At 40.8% G+C, this 25,066-nt stretch overlaps 1 protein-coding gene across 1 annotated transcript in view; it reads left to right on the top strand.

Annotated features, from left to right (window-relative positions):
* Positions 1-25,066, top strand: part of BTAF1 (B-TFIID TATA-box binding protein associated factor 1) — a 109,271-nt gene that overhangs the window by 44,257 nt on the left and 39,948 nt on the right. The window contains exons 15-25 of the mRNA XM_065407237.1: positions 236-340; positions 568-717; positions 2,113-2,255; positions 2,430-2,604; positions 3,239-3,442; positions 9,585-10,011; positions 11,452-11,642; positions 14,737-14,890; positions 14,977-15,086; positions 16,141-16,342; positions 23,114-23,262. Coding sequence (XP_065263309.1) covers positions 236-340; positions 568-717; positions 2,113-2,255; positions 2,430-2,604; positions 3,239-3,442; positions 9,585-10,011; positions 11,452-11,642; positions 14,737-14,890; positions 14,977-15,086; positions 16,141-16,342; positions 23,114-23,262 — 2,010 coding nt within the window. The remainder of the gene's footprint in view (positions 1-235; positions 341-567; positions 718-2,112; positions 2,256-2,429; positions 2,605-3,238; positions 3,443-9,584; positions 10,012-11,451; positions 11,643-14,736; positions 14,891-14,976; positions 15,087-16,140; positions 16,343-23,113; positions 23,263-25,066) is intronic.

A 25,066-nucleotide genomic window follows, 5' to 3' on the forward strand; every position in this document is an offset into this window, starting at 1 on the left:
AACTAATAATTATAATATCACTTACCAATTACAATTCAGAAGTGGTTTGTGCATGGTCTTTGAGTCACTTGATAACTTGTAAGAGTTATCAAGTGACATGTGGAAAACATTTGTGGTCTACTTCTGCTCTGGGTAGAGGTGGGTGCCACTTTAATAGCGAGAACCTAAAATAATATATGTTTAAATTACATTGTATGTTGGAATTTTCTCACACTCCTCATATCCCTGTCTTCAGAGTTCTTCAGCCTGGCTAACTCCGATTCTGCAAGATATGTTGAGGCACATTTTTCAGTTTTGTATTTTAGAAAGCAGCCAAGATATTCTGGACCTTATTCACAAGGTATTTATTTAGCTTATGACGATGCTCTCTCTTTTATGTGCCACCCTTTGTCAGATGCATGACCTTCAGTCTACATAATTGCATGGTGTTCTACTGCTGTACGTTGATTTCACTATGATCATTGTGAAACTGTTCCTAGATCTTGGACGTCATGTTGATCAAATGTTTGCATAGATACCATGATACGTATTTCTGATGTACACAAATTTTTTTCCCCCTCCCTCAAGGTGTGGCTGGAACTGTTGAACAAAGCATCAGTACAATACGTGGTAGCAGCGGCTTGCCCATGGATGGGAGCCTGGCTCTGCTTAATGATGCAGCCTTCTCACTTGCCTATTGATTTAAATATGTTGCTAGAAGTAAAAGCCAGATCAAAGGTAAAAAAACAATTTTTAAAACCTTTGTGGGAAAGCAAGGAAACCAGTGATTACTGAGGTGCTGTAGCAAAACTGTGACTGGCCTGTGTAGAAAGGAAGGACAGTGCTATTGCCTCCAAGACTCTGTGGGCATTGTTACCATATAGGTGGAACTATGATTCCCCACAGCAGCCTGCAGGGCAGTTCCACTATTTGTGTATGTGGCCATTCAAGGAAATACAGTCCCAACTGGAGTTCCACTTGCAGCAGTACAGTTTTGCATCACCCTGACACAAGCCAGTACCTAAATGGCACAACTTGGCCCTGTATAAGAACTTTAAAATAACAAAAGAACTTGTCATTTTAAAGTTCTTATAAAGTTTTGACGCTATTATTACAGATATGGCACGATTTTTCTTCTTTATATAAATAATTTTTCAAGGCCAAATACAAATGTATGTAATAAAGCCTATTGTGCAATTAATAGAAGCTGTTTAACTAAAAGTAATTTAAACATTAGTTCACTCAAAAATGCCTCAGAGCCTGTCTGGCAGATACTCTAATTCTCCATGTAATAAATACTCCTTAGACCTGGTCTATACCTAAAACTTGTCACTCAGGGCTGTGAACATTTTTGCGCCCAGTGCACTGTAGTTAGGTCAACCTAACCCCTGGTGTAGATGCGGTTAGGTTGATGGAAGGAGTCTTCAATTGACCTAGCTACCACCTCTTGAAGAGTTGATGTTACAGGAGTTGTAAGTTGATGGAAGGGGTGTTTGTGTTGATGTTGCTTACATCGATGTAGGAAGTGTCTATGCTCCTGCACTGCTGTAGTGTACCCTTACCCATCTGTGGATGGATCAAACTATGCTCTGTGTTCCTTGTTAAACCCTCTACCGTTTTATAAGGTTCTAGATACTTTCTTATTTCAACATGTTTTCATATCTGATCTGTAGTACCTACATGTATCATTTCTCCAACTTCTGTTTGCAGAACTGAGTCAGCTTTCTCAGGATTACTTTACTCATGAGAAACTGTCATATGGTGTTTTTTCTTTTCCACTTGTTTTGGCCTCAGATTCAAACTGGAGGTCTAGCACCATATTGGCTTAGATAAGCTAGTTAATATTCAAACCAGGCCACACATTTAGCAGTGCAGAGCCTCAGCAATAAGCCCATAGTCCTCTATCCATGATTGAAGCACCTTCAGAAGTCATTGTCAAAGTGATTCAGAGATCCTGTATTAATGTACAATCAAATCTGGTGTGGATATTTGTCACATCGTTGCATAGACCAATTATAATTTAATATGGAAATGTGAATGAATTTTTTTTAACTGAAATACAGAAAACTTTGGAAAGCAAAACAGACAAGATTTCTTACTACTTAATAAACATCTTCTGTATTTATTCTATAGGAAAAAGCAGGTGGCAAGCTGCGTCAAGGTCAAACCCAGAACAAAGAAGTGATACAGGAGTATATTGCTGGTGCAGACAGCATTACAGAAGATCTGGCAACCAGGGATTATGTTGTTATGCGAGCCCGGGTGATGGCAGCAAAGTCAGTTTGTAGAAAATATGGAAAAAAAGAAAAACAATACATAATCTAAAAAAGTTATTTGTAAAATTTTTGCTAAAATCTAACTTTATCTGAGACATTTAACTTTGTCTTTAAAGTATGAACCAAGGAATGAGAATAATGTTACTGTAACACTTTTTTTCTTCTTTGGTCAAGGTTGTTAGGAGCACTTTGCTGCTGTATTTGTGATCCAAGTGTAAATACCGTTCCTCAAGAAATAAAGCCAGCTGAATCACTAGCTCAGCTACTGCTTTTCCATTTGAATTCGAAATCTGCCTTGCAGAGGATTAGTGTTGCGTTAGTAATCTGTGAGTGGGCTGCCTTGCAAAAGGTAGGATGCTTTTTACAGCAAAAATGAAATATGGTTTATTAAATTAATCAAAACAGTTTCTGTTATTGTCTGAAATAGAAGTACAACAAAAAGGCTAATACTGAATTTTTATAGTGTTAAATGATGAAATCTGACAGGTGAAGCCATGGTATAGAATGATTCTGAATTATTTTGAAGTTGGCTAAAAGGCAACTGTGTGGTTCAATGAATGTGTTTAAGAGTTCTACAAATATGGACTCTAGATTGATATTAAAAGACAGTTAAGTATCCATGTTTTCTGCATAAATATATACTATTTTTCCTTTTGTTGTGATTTTATTCTTGTTTAGTAAGTTATCCTCGTTCATGTAAAATTGGGTGTTAAACCTACTTGGAAAAACTTTTCCATTAATACAGTACTGATGCTGAATTTTCGTAAAATGTTGGGACCATTAACTGTTTTCATGGTATACTGAAGTTTGTATGCACATTTTCATTTTTGTTGGTTTACGTCTTGCTATGTTAAAAGCTTTAAATTTTTTTCAGGAACATCTAATTTATTAGCAGAGTTCAATTGTGTTCCTTAATCTTAATTGAACAAAATAACCAGTATGAACACGTGAAGAACTGAATTGATTGACTTGTTCTGTTTTAGGAATGTAAAGCTGTGGCCCTTTCTGTGCAGCCACGCTTACTTGGAGTCCTTTCTGAGCACCTCTATTATGATGAAATTGCTGTTCCCTTTACACGAATGCAGAATGAATGTAAACAGCTCATTTCATCACTAGCTGATGCACACATTGACATTGGGAACAGAGTAAACTACAGTGTGTTTACAATAGATCAAGCTAATGAACTGGTGAGTAAATCTGAATGAAGAGGTAGCTTCTAGTCATAATTTTCGATGTGCTGTGTAATAATGCTGAAGAATTGCAATAGTTTTTAGAAGTCCAGACATATATTGTGACTTGATTGGGCACTTTCTCAGGTATAAGATAAGAAATGGATGTTCATTATATGTGCACAGAAGAAGATGAATCAAAAGATTAGCAGCATGATATTTTTTCCATTGAAATATATATATCTTACAAAATTATAGAGGCACCATTTTAAGCTCACCTACTGGATTCACTATCAAAATCCTTTTAGGTCAACACATTTAAAAACACTTATGCGGTCAAATGTAATTGAGGCTGATAGGAAATATGCAAATCAAGGTTTCCTAGGAACGGTAATTTTTCTTTGTGATTGAATATGTTCATTCCATCTTAGATGTGTGCACACCCAGTGCACCAGAGCCAGAGATTTTTCCCTTAGCAGAACCTGTCAGGGTGTTACATGTGCCCTGTCCATGATGGTATAAAGGAAGGATGAGGTGGAGGATGGGACAAAGTAAAGCTTCCTCTGGGAAGAGATGCTCCCCAATACAGACCTCTTCTTTTCATTAGCGATCATTGAGGCCAGCCTCCCACTTCAGTACCGACCCCTTCAATGCAAAAAATATCTTGGTACTGATGACACTAGAGGGCTGTCCAGCACATGGGACCTGTTCTGTATCTCCGAGCTGGATTCTCCAGTAGTGCGGTAGACAAACTAGGTGGTGTATTGCTTGATCTCAGGCTTCATCTATAAACTTACAAAGACTTGTTCAGCCCTTAATACCATGATCACAGTCCAGGATATCTCTGACCCACACTTTCCTACTGTCTTGGAAAGACACTGTTGTATGCCTACCCTCCCATTCTACTCCCTCCAAGAGTTTTGCTCAAGCAGGATTATGCTCACGTGATCCTCCTAGCATTGGTGTGCCCTCACCAGCATTGGTTATCCATTCTGCTGAGCTTACTGGATAGAGGTCTTTTGACACGATCTTCAGAACCACACTTGATCTCCCAGTACCATTGTCTGTACATCGCAACCTGGCTGCTCTCCATCTTATGGCCTGGTTGCTCCATGGTTAACACTTAGGAGGTGGAGTGTTCAAGGAATGTTATCTACTACATATGTTTACCTGTTGAAGTGGAAACAGTTCTCCTTATAGTCAAAGCAGAAGGGTGATTTGTCAGTCCTGGCTGCTATCGATCATGTTTTGGACTACTTGTTCCGTCTGAATCAACAAGGTCTATTGATTAGTTCAGTCAGGGTTCCCCTCACAGTTGTCTCCACTTTACATACTGCTGTTGCAGGCCACAGTGTATTCTAATCCAATGTCAGTTAGATTGATAAAAGGTCTGGACATATCCCTAGGTCATGGATACCATTCCTCCCTTGGACTAAAATCTGGTGCGAACAAGGTTGATGGATCCACTCTTTGAACCAGTGGCATCCTGCTCTTTTCTGCATCTCTTTGAAAGTAGCACTTTTGGTAGCTATGACTTCCACAAGAAGGCTGACAATTAAAAGTATTGGTGGCTGACCTTCTTACACAGTTTGAGGACAAAAGTATACATACATCCGCATCTGAAATTCCTGACAAAAGTAGTTTTGGAATTGCACCTCAATCAAACCATATACTTAGCGACATTCTTTCCTAAGCCCCATTGTCATAAGGATGAAGAGAGACTCCATATTTTTAATGTGAAAAGGGTATTAGCTTTGTATTTGCAGAGGACTAGATCTTTTTTTAGGTCATCAACTTAGTTATAGACAGGATTTAAGGCCTTTCATCCTGGCCAGAGGATTTTGTTCTGCATACTCCTGTGATATGAGATTGCATTGTACCCCCATCAGGAAGGGTGGTAGCGCACTTTAAAAGATCTCATGAAGTTTCCACACCATTTTTGGCTTAGATGCCTAATAGCAGTCCTTTATAGAGCTGCAACTTGGCCATCAGTGCCTAGTTTAACTACTCATTACACTATATCTCAGCATTCCAGAGAAGATGCCGAGGTTGGATGAGTACTTCTTCAGTCCTTGTTCAAAACCCTCTCTGAAACCCACCTCCCATTTGAACTGCTTGTGAGTCATCTAAAGTGGGACATGTGCAATCATTTGAAGAATAATAGTTACTAACCTATTTTGTAACTGTTGTTGTTTTGAGATTTCATATATCCATTCCACAGCCCACCCCCCTTCCCCTTTGTATCAGTCTGTCTTGTAGGAAGAAACTGAGTGGGCTGTGTGGTGGCTCTGCCCTTTATACCATTGCTCAGCAGCTGAGGGCTCATGCGCTGTCCCAAAAGGTACCATTTCGGGGGGGGGGAAATCTGTGACTCTGGTGCACTGGGCGTGCATACACCTGAAGCAGAATGGACATAAGCAACACATCTCTAAGTATAACAGTTACAGAGCAGGCTAGTAACTTGTTTTTTGTTTTGTTAGTGGGTTGGTAAAGAGAGGACAAGGACAGTAAGAACATTCAATAGCTTTGGTTAGATGTTCACGTATTACTGTGTTGAGGATTTCATTAAAAAACCTCAGACCAGGCTGCATTCTCCTATCTCTCTCCTTCCGCGCTCCCCCTCCCCCCCAATAATTTAGTACATAAGTACACGGTGGTAGACTTTATGATCATGGATAAAGGAAACTTCACTTGAAAGGGGTTTTTCATAAAGCATTTGTGGCTAACATCATACATATTTGGGCAGTAACACAATTTAAAAGCCTCATAAAATTTCTCCCCTTTGCTACTGTAAGTGCTATCTTAAGGTCATATTGTGTGTTTTTTGACAGCCCGATCAGTAGCTGATATCAGATATGGATGTTTATTGATTTGCATATAAAGATTTTTTTTCAAAGAGTATAAGGCCAGAAGAGACCATTAGATCATCTAGTCTGACCTCCTGTATATCACAGACAATTAAATTTCACTCAGTTACTCCTGTGTCGAGCCCAATAACTTGTGTTTGACTAAAGCATGTCTTCCAGAAAATCATCCAGTCTTGATCTGGAGATTCCAAGAGATGGAGAATCTACCACTTCCCTTGATTGTTCCAATGCTTAATCATTGTCAAAAAATCATGCCTATTTCTAATTTTAATTTCTCTCTGGCTTCAGCTTCCAGCCATAGGTTCTTATGTCTTTCTCTGCTAAATTAGAGCCCTTTAGTATGCAGTACTCTTTCCCCATGCAGGTGCTTAGACACTAATAAAGTCACCTCTCTTCTTTTTGATATATTAAACAGATTGAGCTCTTTAATAATCTCACTCTAAGGAATTTTCTCCAGGCCTCTGGTTCTTTTCTGAACCCTCTCAAGTTTTTCAAACTGAACTGTACATGTATTCCAGTATCAATCTCGTCAATGCCATAAACGGAGGTAAAATTACCTCCCTACTCCATAGTCACTGCTCCTCTGTTAATATTGCTAAGAAGCGAGTTTGCCCTTTTTGCCACAGTGTCATGCTGGGAGCTCATATTGTTGCTTGTCCACTATGACTCCTAAATCCTCTTCAGAATTACTGCTTTCCAGGATAGTCTGCCAGTCTGTATGTGTGGCATGCATCCAGGAACAAGGAAATGCAGAACTTTGCATTTGGCTGTATTAAAATGCATTCTCTGTGAAAGAATGCAGATTACCAAGTGATCCAGCTTGCTCTGTGTGATTAACCTGTCCTCATTATTTATCACTGCACGAATCATTGTATGATCCACAATTTTATCAGCAGTGATTTTATATTTGCTTCCAGATCACCAACAAAAATGTTAAAAGTATGTTAGGCTCAAACGGATACCTGAAGAACCTCATTAGAAACATGCCTATATAATGATTGATTCCCCATTGACAACTACTTTTTGAGATCTACCAGCCAGTTCTTAATCCATTTAACCTGTGTCTTTAGTGATATTCCGTTGTGCTAACTTCTTATTCAGAATGTTGTATAATACTAAATCAAGGTATATTACATCTACACTGTTACCTTTATCAACCAAACTTGTAATCTCAAAGGATGAAATCAGGTGCATTTGACAAGACCTTTTTTCCATAAAACAAAGTTGAATGGCGTTAATTATATTTCTATCCTTAATTTTTCAATTGATATCAACTTTTTCATGATTTTGTCCTGGATAAAGTCCAGGTAACCGGCCTATACCTACCCAAGTGTTCTGTTTTTTGTTTGCCCTTTTTTAATATTGGCACCACATTGGCACTCTTCCAGGCTTCTGAAATTTTTCTGGTATTCCAAGATGTATTAAAAATTAACATCAGCAATCAGATTTCCTCAGCCAACTCTTTTATAGGACTCTTGGGTGCAAGTTATCTAGGCCTGATGATTTAAAAACACTTATCCCTAGCAGAGGTTGTCTAACCCTCCTTGGTTACTAATGGACAGGAAAGTACTGCATCATTCTTTGACAGGAGTGGCCAACCTGTGCCTCCGGAGCCACATGCGGCTCTTCAGAAGTTAATATGCGTCTCCTTGTATAGGCACCGACTCCGGGGCTGGAGCTACAGGCGCCAACTTTCCAATGTGCCCGGGGGGGGGGGGGGGGGAGGGTCTCAGTACTCAACCCCTGCCTCTGCCCCAGGCCCTGCCCCCACTCCATCCCTTCCTGCCCCCTCCCCTGAGCCTGCCATGTCCTTGCTCCTGCCCTCCCCCCCCCCCCCCCAGCCTCCTGCACACCACGAAACAGCTCATTGGGAGGTGCGGGAAGGGAGGGGGAGGCGCTGGTGGGTGGGAGGGGCTGGGGGGGAGGGGCTGCTGACGTATTACTGTGGCTCTTTGGCAATGTACATTGGTAAATTCTGGCTCCTTCTCAGGCTCAGGCTGGCCACCCCGCTCTGTATGAATAGATTATTCTGCTTCTTTATAAATGCAACACAAATATTTAGTGAACACTTGTGTGTGCTCTCATTATTAACAATGTTACTATTTTCATCTAGTAATGAGCTTTGTACCACAGAGTAGGTGCAGCACTGTCCCTACCAGATTTCCTCTTGCTCTCTACCCACCTGTGTGCCTGGAGCAAGTTTCAGGGTAGTAAGATCAGCAAATTCTGATTAAATAGCAGACATAAGGCCCATGTCAAATCAAAGATCTTGAGTGTTCCAGGAGCATTGTAATCCTTTTATTACAAAGTCAGCTGAGGAGCCGCTCAACTTTCACGTGACTGCAGCATTGCACGTCTTGCCCCTAGTATGCTGGACAGCACAACTCCTCTTGCCTGTCTTTTTCTTAGACTCCCATGCTGGCAAGCAGTGGAATGTCTGGCTATTTCTGGCTGGGCACAGGACAACTGAGATATAGGGAATTCCAAGACTCTCCCCCAAGCTTCAGTGACTTGCCACTTTGCCAGTCATCTGGGTCTTGCTGCAAAATTGACTGGTGGTAGTTAGGCAGATACTGAAGAGCATTCTTTGGAGTCAGGACTTATGTGGTATCTTTCTAACCACTTATCTGTGTCCCAGATGAGGAATAATGGGAGAGGGGTCCTGCAAGTAAGCTGGGGGGGGGGGGAGAAGGGAGCTGTGAGCATGAATGGAGAGAAATAGAATGACGAACAAAAATGAGGAGAAACAAATAAATTAATGATGGGAGATATTTAGAAAGGGAGAAGGAAAGGTAAAATCTACTGGAGGGATGTAAGGTAAAACACTTGGGGGGGTAGAAGGGGGGAGGCGAATCTGTCAAACAGAAGAAAATAGAAGTTGAGTGTAGGTTTAAAAAAATCACAAACCTGGCTGACATTAAATATTTATTCTACAGAGAGCTTCAATCAGGATATAAAATGTATTTTGATATGGTATACGTGCAGTGGGAATCCCAAATCATAGGTACCAGCTAGTACTTTTTTTTTTTTTTTTTTTTTTTTTAAATGGGGAATAAAAAGAAAAGGGCAAGAAAAAAATGGGGAAGAAACAGACATTTTAAGCAAAGCTTCCATTGGCTTCCTTGGGGCCAGAATTTCACTGAGTGTTAAAGTTGAAGTGAAAGTGTGATCTCCTGTGTGTCTTTAACCCAGTATTTCTTTCATCATGCACAAACCCCACCTCCTCTTTTTATAGGAAATCTGGTTGTGCTATAAGCACAAATTTGTTTTAACTTTGGTTTTCTTTTCATTAGGTTACTACTGTTTTCAATGAAGTTACATCAGCTTTTAATTTAAATCCTAATATTTTACAACAATTGGACAGTAAACGACAACAAGTCCAAATGACCGTTACAGAAACAAACCAGGAATGGCAAGTGTTACAGCTGCGAGTCCATACTTTTGCTGCATGTGCTGTTGTGAGCTTGCAACGACTTCCAGAAAAACTAAATCCTGTCATAAAACCTTTAATGGAAACTGTCAAAAAAGAAGAGAATACACTGGTACAAAACTATGCAGCTTTATGTGTAGCTAAGTTACTTCAACAGTGTATATCAAGATCTCCATGCCCCAACTCGAAGATCATAAAAAATCTCTGCAACTCTCTCTGTGTGGACCCACATCTTACTCCCTTAGCAGCATGTCCTGCGCAACCTCAAAGCAGCCATGAAAATTCTAAAGGTATATTGCCAAAGTCTGTCCGTTTTGAAAAAAAAAAATTTGTGTACATGCAATATTTGTAATTTTATATAGTAGATATCTCTACATGAGTGTTCTACTTGTTATGTATTTAAAATCAATCAGCTGTTTTAACTTCTTGTTAGGACTGTACGAGATGTCTGAAAAATTAGTAGCTCTGTACATTTATGCCTTTGAACATAGCAGTGTAGCTTAAGAATTGGTTTTAGTGATTTTTCTGGAAGTTATTGTGTGAAAGACTTCTTAAAACATAACAAAATAACTGACTCCTGGGATGGTTTTTAAATTGAAATATTTCATGGAGCAGAAGTGTGATGCTATGTGGAAATGAGGGATGTGTTACTATTCTGTTAGAAGAATAATATTGCTGGTATAATTTTACATAGAATAAACCTAATGTGGTTGCATGTTCTGCGGTCTAATCATAGGACAACTGACAATGAAATGTTCACAAATACATGTAATGAGGTTGTTAATGGAAGAAATCAGACCCTGCAAAAATAGTCTTGAAAATTAATGCTTTTCCATTCTTGTGGCTGAAAAGTAAATCTCTACCTCTCAGATGAACAATCTTAATCCTAAAATTTAAGACAAAATTTTTGAAATATTAAATCTATTGTGAGGCTTGACTAACATTTTATGTCCTTTGTGTGTGTTTAGAATTGGAAGTAAAATACTTCTGAAGTAAATTCTAGGTAACACATTATACATATGGTACCCACATCTGATGAAACCTAAAAATGCAATTAACTGACCTTTTTAATACCACTCTTACTACTTGAAAGGTAGCTGAAAAATAAGGCTAGTTAACCACATCTGTATTAATCCTTCCTTTAGATATGTGGGTGCCCAAAGTATATTTCCCATCTTAAATTTCAAGGTAAAATGTTTGTAGAGACTCAGAAGTAGAGTTTGGGGAGTGAGTGTGCATCACGATAATTTTGGTCTGACATGCTGCTTTCCTTAAAATTTTTGCAAGTATACATTCAATTTTACTATGAAGTACTTGCTCATATAAGTGTGTGGTTTCCCCCAACATAGTGACCCAGTGGACTAGACACGCACTAATTAGGGAGGTGTGGCTTCCATTCCTGGCTCTCATTGACCCACAGTGTGATCTGGTGCAAGTCAAATCACCTCTTTCATTGTCCACATAATGTCCCGTGCGTCTGACGAAGTGGGTATTCACCCACGAAAGCTTATGCTCCAGTACATCTGTTAGTCTATAAGGTGCCACAGGACTCTTTGTTGCTTTTTACAGATCCAGACTAACACAGCTACCCCTCTCATACTTGACACATAATGATATTTACCCTTCTTTGTAAAGCGAGTTGAGGTGCACAAAGAGTAGGTGATTGTTAGCACTGCCACCTATTTCTGGTACTGTATTTTAAAGTAATTGTCAACTTTATTCTATAATAGGACCCAACTCTGAGAGAGATGGGATGCACCATACGGTCACCAAGCACAGAGGAATAATTACACTGTACAGACATCAGAAAGCTGCTTTTGCCATCACGAGTAGGCGAGGTCCTACACCAAAGGCTCCAAAAGCCCAAATTGCAGACCTGCCCACAGGCAGTAGTGGAAACATCGCCACAGAACTTGATGAGGTAAATAAGTTTGTTAGATCTTGATTATCATTATACTTAATGAGACATGTTCTTCCTAAATGTAGCTGTATTTCACTCAATGGAGTTACACAAACGATGGAGCAATAGCTTTTCTTAATTAAAAACTCAGTCCACGTTTACTTTTTTATGTTGTAAGCAGCATGAAGAATTTATGTTCAAATATAGGAAGAATTAAATATCTATAGTGGTATTAAACTTAAAATAAATTAATTCTAAAGGGAAATATTTAGTCCTGAGTAAAACAGCTATTCATGTAAATGGGACATGCAGAGTTAAATTCTCAAGTACTACATTCAAAGTGTGCCCTTTCCCTGATGTCTATGTTGGGGGGAGGGACAGAAGACTGCTCAATATTTATTACAGAAATTTGAGACAGAACCAGAAGATTTTTTTTTTTTTTTTTTTTTTTTTAAGAATCTGTGAATTTCACACTTGTAATGTGTCAAAATACTTTTTGCAAGTGTTGTATTTACTACCGGTAGTTGAATTAAAGAATCTGAAAGCATCCCATTAATACATTATTCATTAATCTATTTCTAAACAATTTTATTTTAAGCCATTATAATTTACTCTGTAAATCTGTATTTCGTATTGCTTTGGGGGACCCGGTAGAAAGTAGTGTTAGACTGATAAATGTAATTATATAAAAAATAGCTAGTCTTCTAACAACTGGTCACCTAGCAAATTAAAGGAAAAAATTTAGAACTGATCTGTTTCATACAATAGACTAACTAGTGTAAATTCATTTGAAAAATATCATTTCTAAGGTAAGGTCACCACAGTTAAATGACAAAAATCTTACTCACTCATCGCTAACTTTTAGCTTGAATCTGGAAGTTGTCAGATATGATAACGTGGCTTTGTCATTACACATTACTTTGTTCCCTTACAAACATTCTACATTCATGCCTTTGTGTAAATAATTAAATAAATTAATTTTACAATGTGCTTCCTTTTTGCTATTTTAAAAGTTGAACTGGATATCTTCTGCAGAAGCTTATAATCTTGAAAAAGTTCACAAACCATGAAAATCTATTCATATTTTATAAGTAACTCCAACCAGTAAACTGGAAATGGCATGAAATTAGTTCTGTATGCTCAATAAAAAGAGGTAACTGTTCTCTGCGGTATTTTGTGGGGAAGAGACGCTTGCTGTGTTTTTTCTGAGGAAAAAACAGTTTCTATAATGCCAGATAACTTACTGTGTGGCTCTGAAACTCAAGGGATGCATTTACACTAGGGAATCTTATTTTAAACTTGTTCTACAGGTATACATGGCAGAAGTTGGCAGAGCCTTGTCTATACTTTGGCTCCCATCAGTGCAGATTTTTCTTCTAAAACTCCTTAGTGTAGACCAGGGGTCTCATACTCAATTTACATTAGGGCCAGTGCCAGTCCTCAAATCCTCCCAGTGGGCCATGTCACTCATGCCGCCCAGAACCCGCCCCCCACCTGCCTAAGGCTCTGGGAGGGAGTTTGGGTGGCGCGGGGGTGCAGGCTCTGGGAGGGGGTGTGGGGAGGGGAAGGAGGTGCAGGCTCTTAGACTCACATGCTGGCAAGCAGTGGAATGTCTGGCTATTTCTGGCTGGGCACAGGACAACTTAGATATAGGGAATTCCCAGACTCTCCCTGGGAGGGGGTCAGGGGTGTGGCGCTTACCTGGGACTCCAAGGCGGAGCGGGCCGGGGGGCCTCCACGTGCTTCTGCCCCCAGACTCCGCCTCCACAGCGTACCATTGGCCGCAGGGGCGCTCAGGGTGGGGGCAGAGTGTGGAGGCAGAGGCACAGCCCCGCCCCGGACCGCAGGGAGGGGCCGGCAGCCACTGGAGCGAGCCGGCAGACGCCGCTCAGCTCCGCTGTGCTGCCGGGGCCCTGGGCCATTGTAAGTTGCCTGGGGGGAGCACCCGGGGGCGGCAGGTGGGGTCAAGGGAGAGACCCGGCCCCAAAACTGCTGGAGCCCCGCGGGCCACATTGGGGAGGCTTGTGGGCTGCAGATGGCCTGCGGGCCAGGAGTTTGAGACCCCTGTTGTAGACAAATCCAAAGTATGAACTTTAACTGGATATTTGCAAAAGTAGGACATATTTTCTGCCATGCTTATGCTTCAAAGAGCCCCATTTGCTCCACTAGGACTACTCACACAATTAAGTACTCAACGTGAGTAAGTCTGGCAGAATCTATTATATTGTAACTCAAAATTCATAAGCAGTTATGGCCCTGATTCAGCAAGGTAGTTAAACACATGCATAACTTTAAGCAGGTAAGTAGTCCCCTTGACTTCAGTAGGACTACTCGCCTGCTTAGAGTTATGCATATGCTTAACTACCTTGTTAAATTGGGACCTAAAACAGAAGAAACTACTAACTGGATGCTGCATAGTAATTATAAATAGTTCATAATAGTGCATAATATCACTTGTAGAGAATGTAAGTGTCTGTACTGTGAACTTCCAGAGAGCAGTAATCACAGAAGTTACTCACCCTTTCCTCTCCCCTTTCTCTTGGTACAGGGTTCCAAAGGTATAAAAGTGGGAGCATCCCCCAACTGTCCTTCAGTATGTTCTACCACCAAAGGTGCAGCAAGCTCAGATTGGACTCTGATAGCTTGTCTAAGTGGGGAAGTTAATGAGCATCAAGTTAGGGTGTGAATTTAAAGCCAGTAGGTACTCTTCATGAACTCCCTGTGTGAACACACTTTCTGTGCATTAACAATGGCTTTGTGTGGTTTAACTTAATACATTTCTAAAGAGTATTAAGCTTATAATTGGACAGGGCACTCTTAGTGCACAATAAGTGTCTCCTTATGAGGAGTTCATGCAGAGTAGTTCGCATGCACTAGCTATTCTAGGCTTTTCCCCATGTAGACAAGCCCTGAGTCTTCCCCTTGATGAAAAGTAGTGTATAAAATATTGGTTATACAATCAAATTTGTTTAAGTATGAGCAGGGGGAGGAAATTCTTAGTTTTATTTTTTGTTCAGTTTGCAGATTTGTTTAACCTTGCTTGAATGTAACAAGCTTTGCTTCATTTTTAAATTCCTTTAATCTACTTATTCCCTTAACCATATTTTAATTCTAGGCTCAGAAGCCATATATTGTACAGAGGAGAGGAGCTGAATTTGCCTTATCCACTATAGCTAAACATTTCGGTGCTGAAATGGTACTAGGATTGCCACATCTCTGGGATGCTATGGTTGGTCCACTAAGAAATAATACTAACCTAAACAGTTTTGGTATGTACACTTCTTATTATGTTCTTGTTTTTGTTTCGTTATAGCATACGTGTTATCTGAAACTGGACATCTGTTTGTTTTAACAGATCGGAAGTCCTTATTGGAAAAGGGAGATGTGTCTGCTCAGGAGTTGGTCAATTCTCTACAGGTGTTTGAAACAACAGCAGCTTCAATGGACATTCAGCTTCACCCTTTGGTAATTAGCATGTTATATTTCAAAGCGATTTCCTGACAAAACAATTTACGTTCATTGCCATTGTTTAATGTACTATTTTTTTTTTTTTTTTTTTACAATATTTCAGTTCTTTATATAGTTGTATTGCTATTAGTTTGCTTGTGTACTCTTTTCGGATCACTTATTGTCTCCTTAAGAAAAGAGACCACTTCCTGCATTTATTTTTTTTAGCTTTTAGATGTGAAAGCTGCTTGTTCTATCCCTTCTCTATGCGCCTTTTTTTAAATATAGTTCAATTCCATATTTTTTTTATCTACAAGGTGCAAGATAGGTCAAGAAAATCAAATTATCTTCTTTGTTCATATATCCTCTCTAAAGAGGGAGGAAAGCCATTTGGAAATGTAGTTGTTGGTAATACCTGAAATTCAAGCTACAGTGCAGTTTGCATTGTGTTACGTCAAAAGACAACAGCAAGCTCCTTGAATTTAAATGTATTTTGTTCTGGTTCAGAGGTTTCCAAATTGTCTGTGGGGAGCTGACTGGTCATATGGGCCTGTCTCTTCTTTGCTGTTAAACTGCATTAAAGTATAGATACAAATATAATTGAATATTTTTTCCTAATTCTACTTTTCTGAATAAGGAGTTGCTGTAGTTGACTCAGGAATGTGAAATAATTTAAAGTGGAAAGAAGGGTGGTCAATACAATTATGATTGGGATAGGAGGTGGTCCAATATTTCCCTGTCTAGTCAGCAAGGAAGAAAATGACTAACTGAAAAGACTCTTCTGAACTTGAATGCCAAGATTTTTAAATTCTGGTTTAAAAACTTCGTACATCTGTCTTGCTAATTGACTTCTTGCTGTGCTGGAGAATATCCCTTGTTCCAGGTGCAAGTAAATTAGTCTTGCATTATGTTTGTATGGGCAGTATAGTGTTTTTTCTCAGACATTTCTGCATTCAGAAGACTTCATCTGGGTATCTTTATGATCTTGACTAGGATACAATAATTGATAAAATAGAAAATATACTTATAGGCAATATAGAGATCTGACTTTTTTTTTTCTCTCTCTTTTCAGTTGATACAGCATTTGCCTCATCTTTATATGTGCCTTCAACATCCGAGCACTGCAGTGAGACACATGGTTGCTCGTTGTGTAGGTGTCATGAGCAAAATAGCTACCATGGAAACAATGAATATTTTGTTAGAGAAGATTATTCCATGGCTGGGAGCAATAGATGACAATACCAAACAAGAGGGTGCAATTGAAGCACTTGCTTGTATCCTTGCTTGTATTATCTAAAATCATGTGATTAGCAAAAAATACAATTTCTGTATTATGAAAAGTAGAAAATGAAATTAAAATTTCATCATCCTAGTGTAGGATGCTGGGCTTCCTCTTGGATCACTTCAGTCGCCCATCAGATGAGCTTTTTTGCTCCTGTTGAGGTTTTAGTGGAGATAGTGTGAAAGAGAATTGCAGGATTATCTTTCCAATGGAACTGAAAGGCAACAAGTTTTTAAAATGATAAAATTGTATGCATATCATGTAATGAATCTGTGGCAAACTACCACAAAATACCATCAAGGCCCATAGCTAAATAGGACTATCAAAAAAATTAAACATATTAAGTGGATAATAAATAACTCTGCAAGTTCTTAAGGTGAGATAAACATTCTTGCTTAGGACATAAGCCAACCACTAATTGCCTAAGGTTCTTCTGAAGTATCTGTCCCTGTTAGAGGCAGGATTCCAGACTCTGACTTACTGATGTGATCCAATGTGGCAATTCCCATGTTGCAAAGAATATGTACAAAGGGTTGTTCATATGCCCCTTTTATTTCATGTTTGTCTTCAGGTATTTAGGACAGAGAGCTGTCTTACATATGAACAGTTACGATACTTTCAGTGTTTTTTGTCCTTTTTGAAATCTAGTAAATGTGTGTTAAATTATTTGTCCTAAAATGCAGGATTTGTAGTGATAACAGAAGTTGGAACAACAAATGCAGCGTTATTCTTCAAGTGTTTTTTCCCTGTGGGTGCTTCACTTCATATGCATGCATGCCCGTGCACCTTTGATTGGAAATTTTTTAAGGCAGTGTTTGCAGGTCCAAGCCTGCGCCCTACACATCCTCAAGCTTCAATCTGAGAGTTTATAGGGAAGGGCAAACTCGCTGCTGCGTCAGTTCCTTTTCAACTACCTGTACCCTGAGACAGAGTCTTGTGGTATCTCTTAGTTAGATGAAATTACTGTAAAGAGGGTCCATAACTGGTTAAATGACCATACTCAAAGCATAGTTATCAATGGTTCATTGTTCAACGGGGAGGCCATATCTAGTGGGGTCCCGCAGGGGTCTATCATGGGTAGGGCCCTACCAAATTCACGGTCCATTTTGGTCAATTTCACGGCCATAGGATTTAAAAACTCATTAATTTCATGATTTCAGCCATTTAAATGTGAAATTTAATGGGGTTGTAATTGTAGGGATCCTGATTCAAAAAGGAAGGTGGTCACAAGGTTATTGTAGGGGGTGGGGGTTGCAGTACTGCTATCCTTACTTCTGCGCTGCTGCTGGCAGCAGTGCTGCCTTCAGAGCTGGGCAGATGGAGAGAAGTGGCAAAGCCACCACTAGCAGCAGCGCAGAAGTAAGGATGGCATTGTATGGTATTGCCACTCTTACTTCGGTGGTGCTGCTGGTGGGACACTGCCTTCAGAGCTGGGCACCTGGCCAACAGCCACTGCTCTCTGACTGCCCAGCTCTGAAGGCAGCACAGAAGTAAGGGTAGCAATACCATGACCCCCTAAAATCCTTGCACCCCTCCCCCCCCGAAACTTCCTTTTGGGTCAGGACCCCCAATTTGAGAAATGCTGGTCTCCCCCGTGAAATCTGTATAGTATAGGGTAAAAGCACACAAGACCAGATTTCACGGGGGAAGACCAGATTTCACAGTCCATGACGCATTTTTCATGGCCATGAATTTGGTAGGGCCCTAGTCATGAGTACGGTACTAGTCAATGTTTTCATTCATTTACTTGAATAATGGAGTGGAGAGTATGCTTATAAAAATTTGTGGATGACCCCAAGGTGGGGGAGGGGGTTGTTCGCACTTTGAAGGACCGTATTAGAATTCAAAATGACCTTGACAAATTAGAGAATTAGTCTGAAATAATCAAGAAGAAACTCAATAAAGACAAGTGTAATGTGTACTACACTTAAGGAGGAAGAATCAAATGCACAACTACAAATGGGGAATAACTGCCTTGGTGGTAGTACTGTGGAAAAGGATGTGAGGGGCATAGGGCATCACAAATTGAATATGAGCCAGCAATATGATGCAGTTGTGAAAGACACTCCAGAATGGCATTAGCATTAACATTAGTGTCATTCATAAGACACTGGAGGTAATAGTCTGCTCTACTCAGCAATAAAGAGGCCTCAGACATAGCACTTCAGCTAGTTCCCGGTACCACATTTTAGGAAAGATGAGGATAAATTGGAGAGAATCTGGAGGAGAGCAACAAAAATGATTTAGAGAACCTGACCTTACAAGGAAAATTTAAAAAACTGGGCATGTTTAGCCTTGAGAAAAGAAGACTGAGGGGATGGGGACCAGGGACCTAAGTCTTCAAATATGTTACGGGCAATTTTAAAGAGAAATACTGATCTATTTTTCTCCATGTCCACTGAAGGTAGGACAATAAGTAATCAGCTTAAACAGCAGCAAGGGAGATTTAGGTTAGATATTAGGAAAAACTTTAAGTATGGTAGCACTGGAATAGGCTTCCAAAGGAGGTTATGGAATCTCCATCATTGGAGGTTTCTAAGAATAGATTGGACAAACACCTGTCCGGGATAGTCTAGATTTACTTGGGTCCTGCCTCAGCGCAGTGGGCTGGACTAGATGGCCTCTCAAGGTTCCTTCCAACCCTACATATACATGATTCTGAATTTTTGTTTTGCCAGCAGCCATCTACTTTGACAACTTGCTTCTCAGGGGCTGGTCCCTTGTAGAGGTTCAGTCTACAGGCTTTAAGGCTCTGTTCCTGTTCTGCTCAGGTTGAATGCTGAATTCAGAGTTGTCTATCCTGATGCCAGTCCAGTGCATCAAGTTAACAGAGGTTACTCTGGATTCCACAACCACCAGAGCTTTCTTGCCATCTGATAGATTCAGCAACCTAATCTTGGACATTCAGAGAAGTCCTCAAACTATAGGTCAGACCTGCCTGTAGCTGTTAAGTTACATTTATTATGTCCCACAAAGGCTGGGGTTGCATTTGAGATCTCTCCAAGCCTAGCTCAGGACAGTCTACAAACCCAAGAAACACAGCTTGGCCAAGATGGTGTCTATTCTGCAGAAGATTCTCACTTCCCTCAGTTGGTGAAAAGATCCCTGCAAAATCTGTCTGGGACCCCATTTATGTGTCTTTTCTCTTAGTCAGAGAGCCTGCACCATCTTGGGATTTAACCCTGTCCCAAATGCTCTGATGAAACCATTCTTCAAGCCCATGGTGAGCTGCTCTCGCCTTCATTTATCTTTCAAGACCTCCTGCTTAGTAGCAATCACCTTGGCTAGGAGAGTTGAGGAATTGGGTGCCCTTATGGCTGATCCACCTTACTCAGTTTTCTGCTGGGACAAAGTGAGCCTTCATCAATACCCTCGTTTCCTACCCAAGATCTCTTCCTACAACCATATTTAATCAGAATATTTAGTTGCTATTCTACCCTGAACCTCATAGTTCTAGGAAAGAAACTGAACTTCACATCCTGGGTGTTAGAAGAGCTGTAGGCTTCTACCTCCATAGTACCAAAGCCTCCACTAGGCTCTTTGTTTCTATATATCCACTCAGACTGTCTAAATGGGTTTTGGGCTGTACTCTGTCATGCTATGAAGCTTCTGGATGGCACCCTTCTTCTAGGGTGACTGCCCACTGTACTAGGGAACAGTCCCCTTCTATGGCTCTGCTTAAAAACTGCTCCCGTTTTAGATATCTGTAAGGCCACTCCCTGATTTTTTTCCAAGCACTAAGCAAATACAGCCTTTGGGATGGCTGTCTTCCAATCGGTACTAGACCCTGCCCCTCAGCTCCCAACTCAGTAGTCTGGGCACTGCTAGGGAGTCACCTGAAGTGGCTCACACATAGGGACCACTACTCAAAGAAGGAGAGGTTACTCACCCATACAGAAACTGGAGTTCTTTGAAGTGCTTTGTCCCTATGGGTGCTCCACTAGCTGCTCTCCTTCCCCTCTGCTTTTGAGTCCTGGTCTCTCTCCAAGTTTCATGGTAGAGAATGAACTGGAGCAGCAGCGAGTCTGCCCTTCCCTACATATCTTCAGACCAGAGCACAAGGAGATGTAGGGTGCAGGTGCGAACCTGTGGATTCTGCTGTTGAAAATCTCTGATCAAAGGCATTTGGGCATGCATGCATGTATGAATTTGAGCATCCATAGGGACAAAACATCTCAAAGAACTCCAGTTACTGTTTAGGTAAGTAATCTCTCCTTTCGTTGGTAATACCAGAGCTTTAAAAAAAACCCAAACTATTCTGAGCCTTTTTTAAAGAAAATAATTCTAATCTAACCAAAGCAGTTGACCTCCTAACTGAGCAGAGAAGGACTATCTGCATCTTTGGCAGGTAACTATTTTTGTCCTCATTTTAAAGAATGAAATTCTTGTATGAACAAACTTGAAGATTGGTAGAAACTTCTCCTAACCAAAGAAAACTTCACTTTCAAATGACTGAAAATAAACAAATTATCTTGATTTATTTGCATGTGAGGTAGCAGAGCAAAATAGCCAACAGTGATTCCTGGATCTGAAGCAGAAGGGAAACCTTTAGCCTGTTGCCAGTAGAATGAGCTATTACTTCACTAGTTTCAATCAGAATGCAAAATCTTACAAAATTAGTATGTTATTGTGCCCACCCACCCTATTTTTCTGCTTGACATTTTTCTCCTTTTATGGTTGCAGTAATTTCCATATTTTGAGTTACTCTGCTCTTAGACTGAGTAATGATATGTACTGTCCCACAGTCTGCAGCATCTGCTACAAGACAGATTTCTGGCAATAGCAGTAGGCTGATGCTTATCACTGTAATGGTACATTAAATCTTTGGATTGTGTAGTTTTTGGTGTTTTAGTCCTATTGTGTGCCCAGCCTAGAATTTTTTTGTGCTACTTCAGTTAAACTTTTAAAAAATATTATGGGGGTATCACAAGCAACTCTATAGTGTAGGATAAGTTGAAATTTGCATTTTCAGGTGGCTAAAATCCCTTATTTTTGTTTGGTCTCCAATTATCTTACTTGTTGCAAAATTGAATTTTCTGTTTAGTTTTTTTTTAGGGAAAGGTTTACTGACTTTTGGAAGTTTGTCATTGTCCTCCGATTTCTTTGCATTTCTCTAGCTAAACAGCCATGTCACCTATCCAGGGGAGCCTCCAATGCACCAGTGCCTCTGTGTAGAAATTCTGATTCCTGGCTGCTGCTGCCTGATGTGCTGGTGATATAAAGCAGCATGGTGGAATGCTTTAAATGCTGATGCCTTGATCAAAAGTATCTAGGCTACATCTGTACAGCTGCAGACCCCCATTCAGTCCCTCACATCAACTTAAATTCTCACTTGTTACCACCTTTCCCCCTCAGCTCTTCTGGTGCACCATGCAGCAATACCATGGAGAGCTGAGGGGGTTGAGAAAGTATGTGGGGACTAAGCTGATACAGGAGGAGCTGATAGGTACTACATTCTGATGAACCATAACCAGTTTGTTGGAGCTCTCTTCCGCCCCACTTCTTTCCCATCTCCTTCTTGCACAGCCCACACATGACCTAGCCCCCTGCTGCTCTGCGTCCCCTTTACTCTTCTCTCTTGCATTGCATCCATGCCCTCACACCACCCTGCTTCCCACAGTTTGCTCCCACATATTTTTCCCATACATCACTTGCTCCACTCCACTATCCACATTCCCCGCCATGCCTCCCTCCTATATAAACATTGAGGTTTTATTTATATATATATAAATATAATAATTTGATAAAATCTCTATATGTAGGGAAGCACAGTGATGGGAGGGAGACCAGGCTCGTGGTAGTAACTGGGGATATAGATGGACACAGCTAGAAACTTTCTGCCTCTTATGGTTTATACCTCATCTAAACCTTGCAATTCACAATTATCATTTAGCTTTCCCCGCCGTACCTCTCTCAAATCCATTAGTCATAGTTCATATGCCTTCTCAATACAAAATGTGCAACCTTCATTCCAACCACGCAAATATTGCAAAAACAAAGTGTATCACCTAAATAACTATTAATGCTACAAACCATTGTCACAAGATGAATACTAGTTCTACTTTCAAAAGCAAAACATTTTGTCCATTAACAATCTAGGAAAATTATCAGCTAAAAATCTACATCATACATGCTAACACTCTACAGAATATTTCAGATAATTAGTAAAGATCCAATTTCTAACCCTCTATCCGGTCAGAGTCAAAGGTTGCACATTTTGTGTGGAAGTGGAAACATATTTTTTGAATTGTGAATGCAGGAGAGTTGAAGAGGGGAAGGCACAACTGTGGTTGTGGGTTACAAAGATTGGCCAAGGACTTAAGCGATTTCTTGGCTCTAACGATTGTGTTGGCAGTATGAGCACTTTTTAGTCCATCCCCAGACCTCCAGGAGATATGTAATCTACATTTGACTTCTTAAAATGTCAACATGATTTCTGTTTAGGTTTAATTTAATTTTGGAACTCCTTTGGCGAGATGAAGCCTCTGTTTTGTTTTCAGTGTCCCTTTCAAAGAATTGCAGCATTTCTAGGAGGGTCATCCTTAAATGACTAGTTGATATACGCATTTCTGAAATTGTCTCCCCAATGTATTTGTATAAAATTCTACTCCTGTTGACTTGATGATAATGCAAATTTTTTGCTGATGTACAGGATCTGATTGAAGTTTTGACTACTAATCACAAGTACAAAATAAACAATTTGTGGTGTTAATATAAAGCAGGTACTGAACTGGTTAAAATATTTCCTTAATAACACATACAGCTGTAATGGAACAGCTAGATGTTGGTATTGTTCCATATATTGTCCTTCTAGTGGTCCCAGTTTTGGGTCGAATGAGCGATCAGACGGACAGTGTACGTTTCATGGCTACTCAGTGCTTTGCAACTCTAATTAGACTAATGCCCCTTGAGGTAAGTTGGAGTTATGTTTGAATACGTTTGTGTTCTTTGTCCTCTTATTGTTCACTAGCCCACAAGGAACCAACTCAGCCCTCACATAGGTTCAGTTCATATAGAAGTCACTAGGAGGGGCACCTGTGTATATAAGGGCAAAAATGAGATCCTAGTAATGAAAATAAACAAAACTCTGGTGAATGGTATACATTGTCCTTTATCCCTGGCTGACCTCTCTGAAAATCTAAATGAAGATCAAGTACCATATTAAATATATTGCAGACACCTTAAGAAGTAACCAGTTTTTCTTCAAGTGCATGCTCATGTTAATTCCATTCTAGATGTGCATGTGCCCACGTGCACAGTTGTCAGAGACTTTTGTCTTCGTGGTATCTATAGGGTCGGCTGCAGCGTCCCCTTGAGTGCCGCATTCATGTATATTAGGTGCTGCTGACCCTACATCCTCAGTTCCTTCTTACCTCCCGTGACAGTTGGTTGGAGCACCTTGTCTTGCAAATGGCAAGAGCATTAGCGGTTCTTTACAGCCTTTGTTTATCTCGGGGTTCTCAAATTTCATTGCACTGCGACCCCCTTCTGACAACAAAAATTACTGCACGACCCCAGGAGGAAGGACTGAAGCCTGAGCCCTTCCACCCAGGCAAAGGGCCTGTAATCTGAGCCTCGCCGCCCAGAGCTGAAGCCCTTCAGGCTTCGGCTTTGGCCCTGCATGATGGGGCTCGGGCTTTGGCCTTGGGCCCCAGCAAGTCTAACACCAGCCCTGGCAACCCCATTAAAACGGGGTCGCGACCCACATTGGGGTCCCGACCCACAGTTTGAGAACCACTGGTTTATCTTTTTTTGTATATAGTTTGTAGGTACTTAACCGTTAAGTGTTAGGTTAGTTTGGTAATTAGTCCCGTCTGGGACTTTGCCTTGGAGCAGGGCATGCCCTGCTCTCTCGGCTTCAAACTGTCATGCAGTAGGCCGATGCCTATCGGTGATCCCCAGGACAGCTGTTCAGGGCCGGCTCTAGGTTTTTTGCTGCCCCAAGCAAAAAAAATTTTGGCTGCCCCCCGTCCCAGCCCTGGTCTCCTCACCAGACCCCCCTGCTGCCCCAGCCCTGGGCTCTCTCCCCCCCACCTGCACCCTCCTGCCGTCACAGCCTTGGGTCACTGGTAACTCGCTCCCACGGCAGGTCATTCGGCAGGAATTCTAGATGTGCACAGAACACAGACAGGATTGGTTCCCATGTGGTTACAGAACTGCAGTAAAGTGGAACAATTTTCAGCTTGTGTGACTGGAGGATATCTGGATGCATATTATAAGACTGTCCTACATAAATGAAGAAAAGTTGAGGTGCCTTTATTATTCTTTTGTTCCTCTCTTTCTTTCTATGGGGAATTTGCCAAGGCAATATCACTGTCTTCCTTTTAAACAAACAAACAAACAAAAAAGGCAAGGGCTGTTGAAAATAGCAATTCCAGTTCTAATAACCACTGGGAAGCATTTCGTGCTCAATTTTATCCTACTTTTTCTACAGCAAGTTACAGTGGATCAGTATATTTGATTTGGGAGAAATGAAGTAACCGCTGCCCAAACTGAGCACTCCTGAATTTTGAGGTGTTCAAATCTGGAAGGCAGGTGCTGGGGGGGTGGAGGGGACTGTGGCTCTGCGGGGGAGCACGGCAGCATGTATGCAGCAGTGTGTCTGGCGCTGCGTGGAGCCAGACACGCTGGTCTGAGTGGCACGGTAAGGGAGCCTGGGGGGTTGGATGGGGCGGAGGTTCGGGGGGGCAGTCGGGCAGGGAGAAGGGGGGTTAGA

Source organism: Emys orbicularis, chromosome 7, assembly GCF_028017835.1.
Source record: "Emys orbicularis isolate rEmyOrb1 chromosome 7, rEmyOrb1.hap1, whole genome shotgun sequence".
In the NCBI taxonomy this organism is placed as follows: domain Eukaryota; kingdom Metazoa; phylum Chordata; order Testudines; family Emydidae; genus Emys; species Emys orbicularis.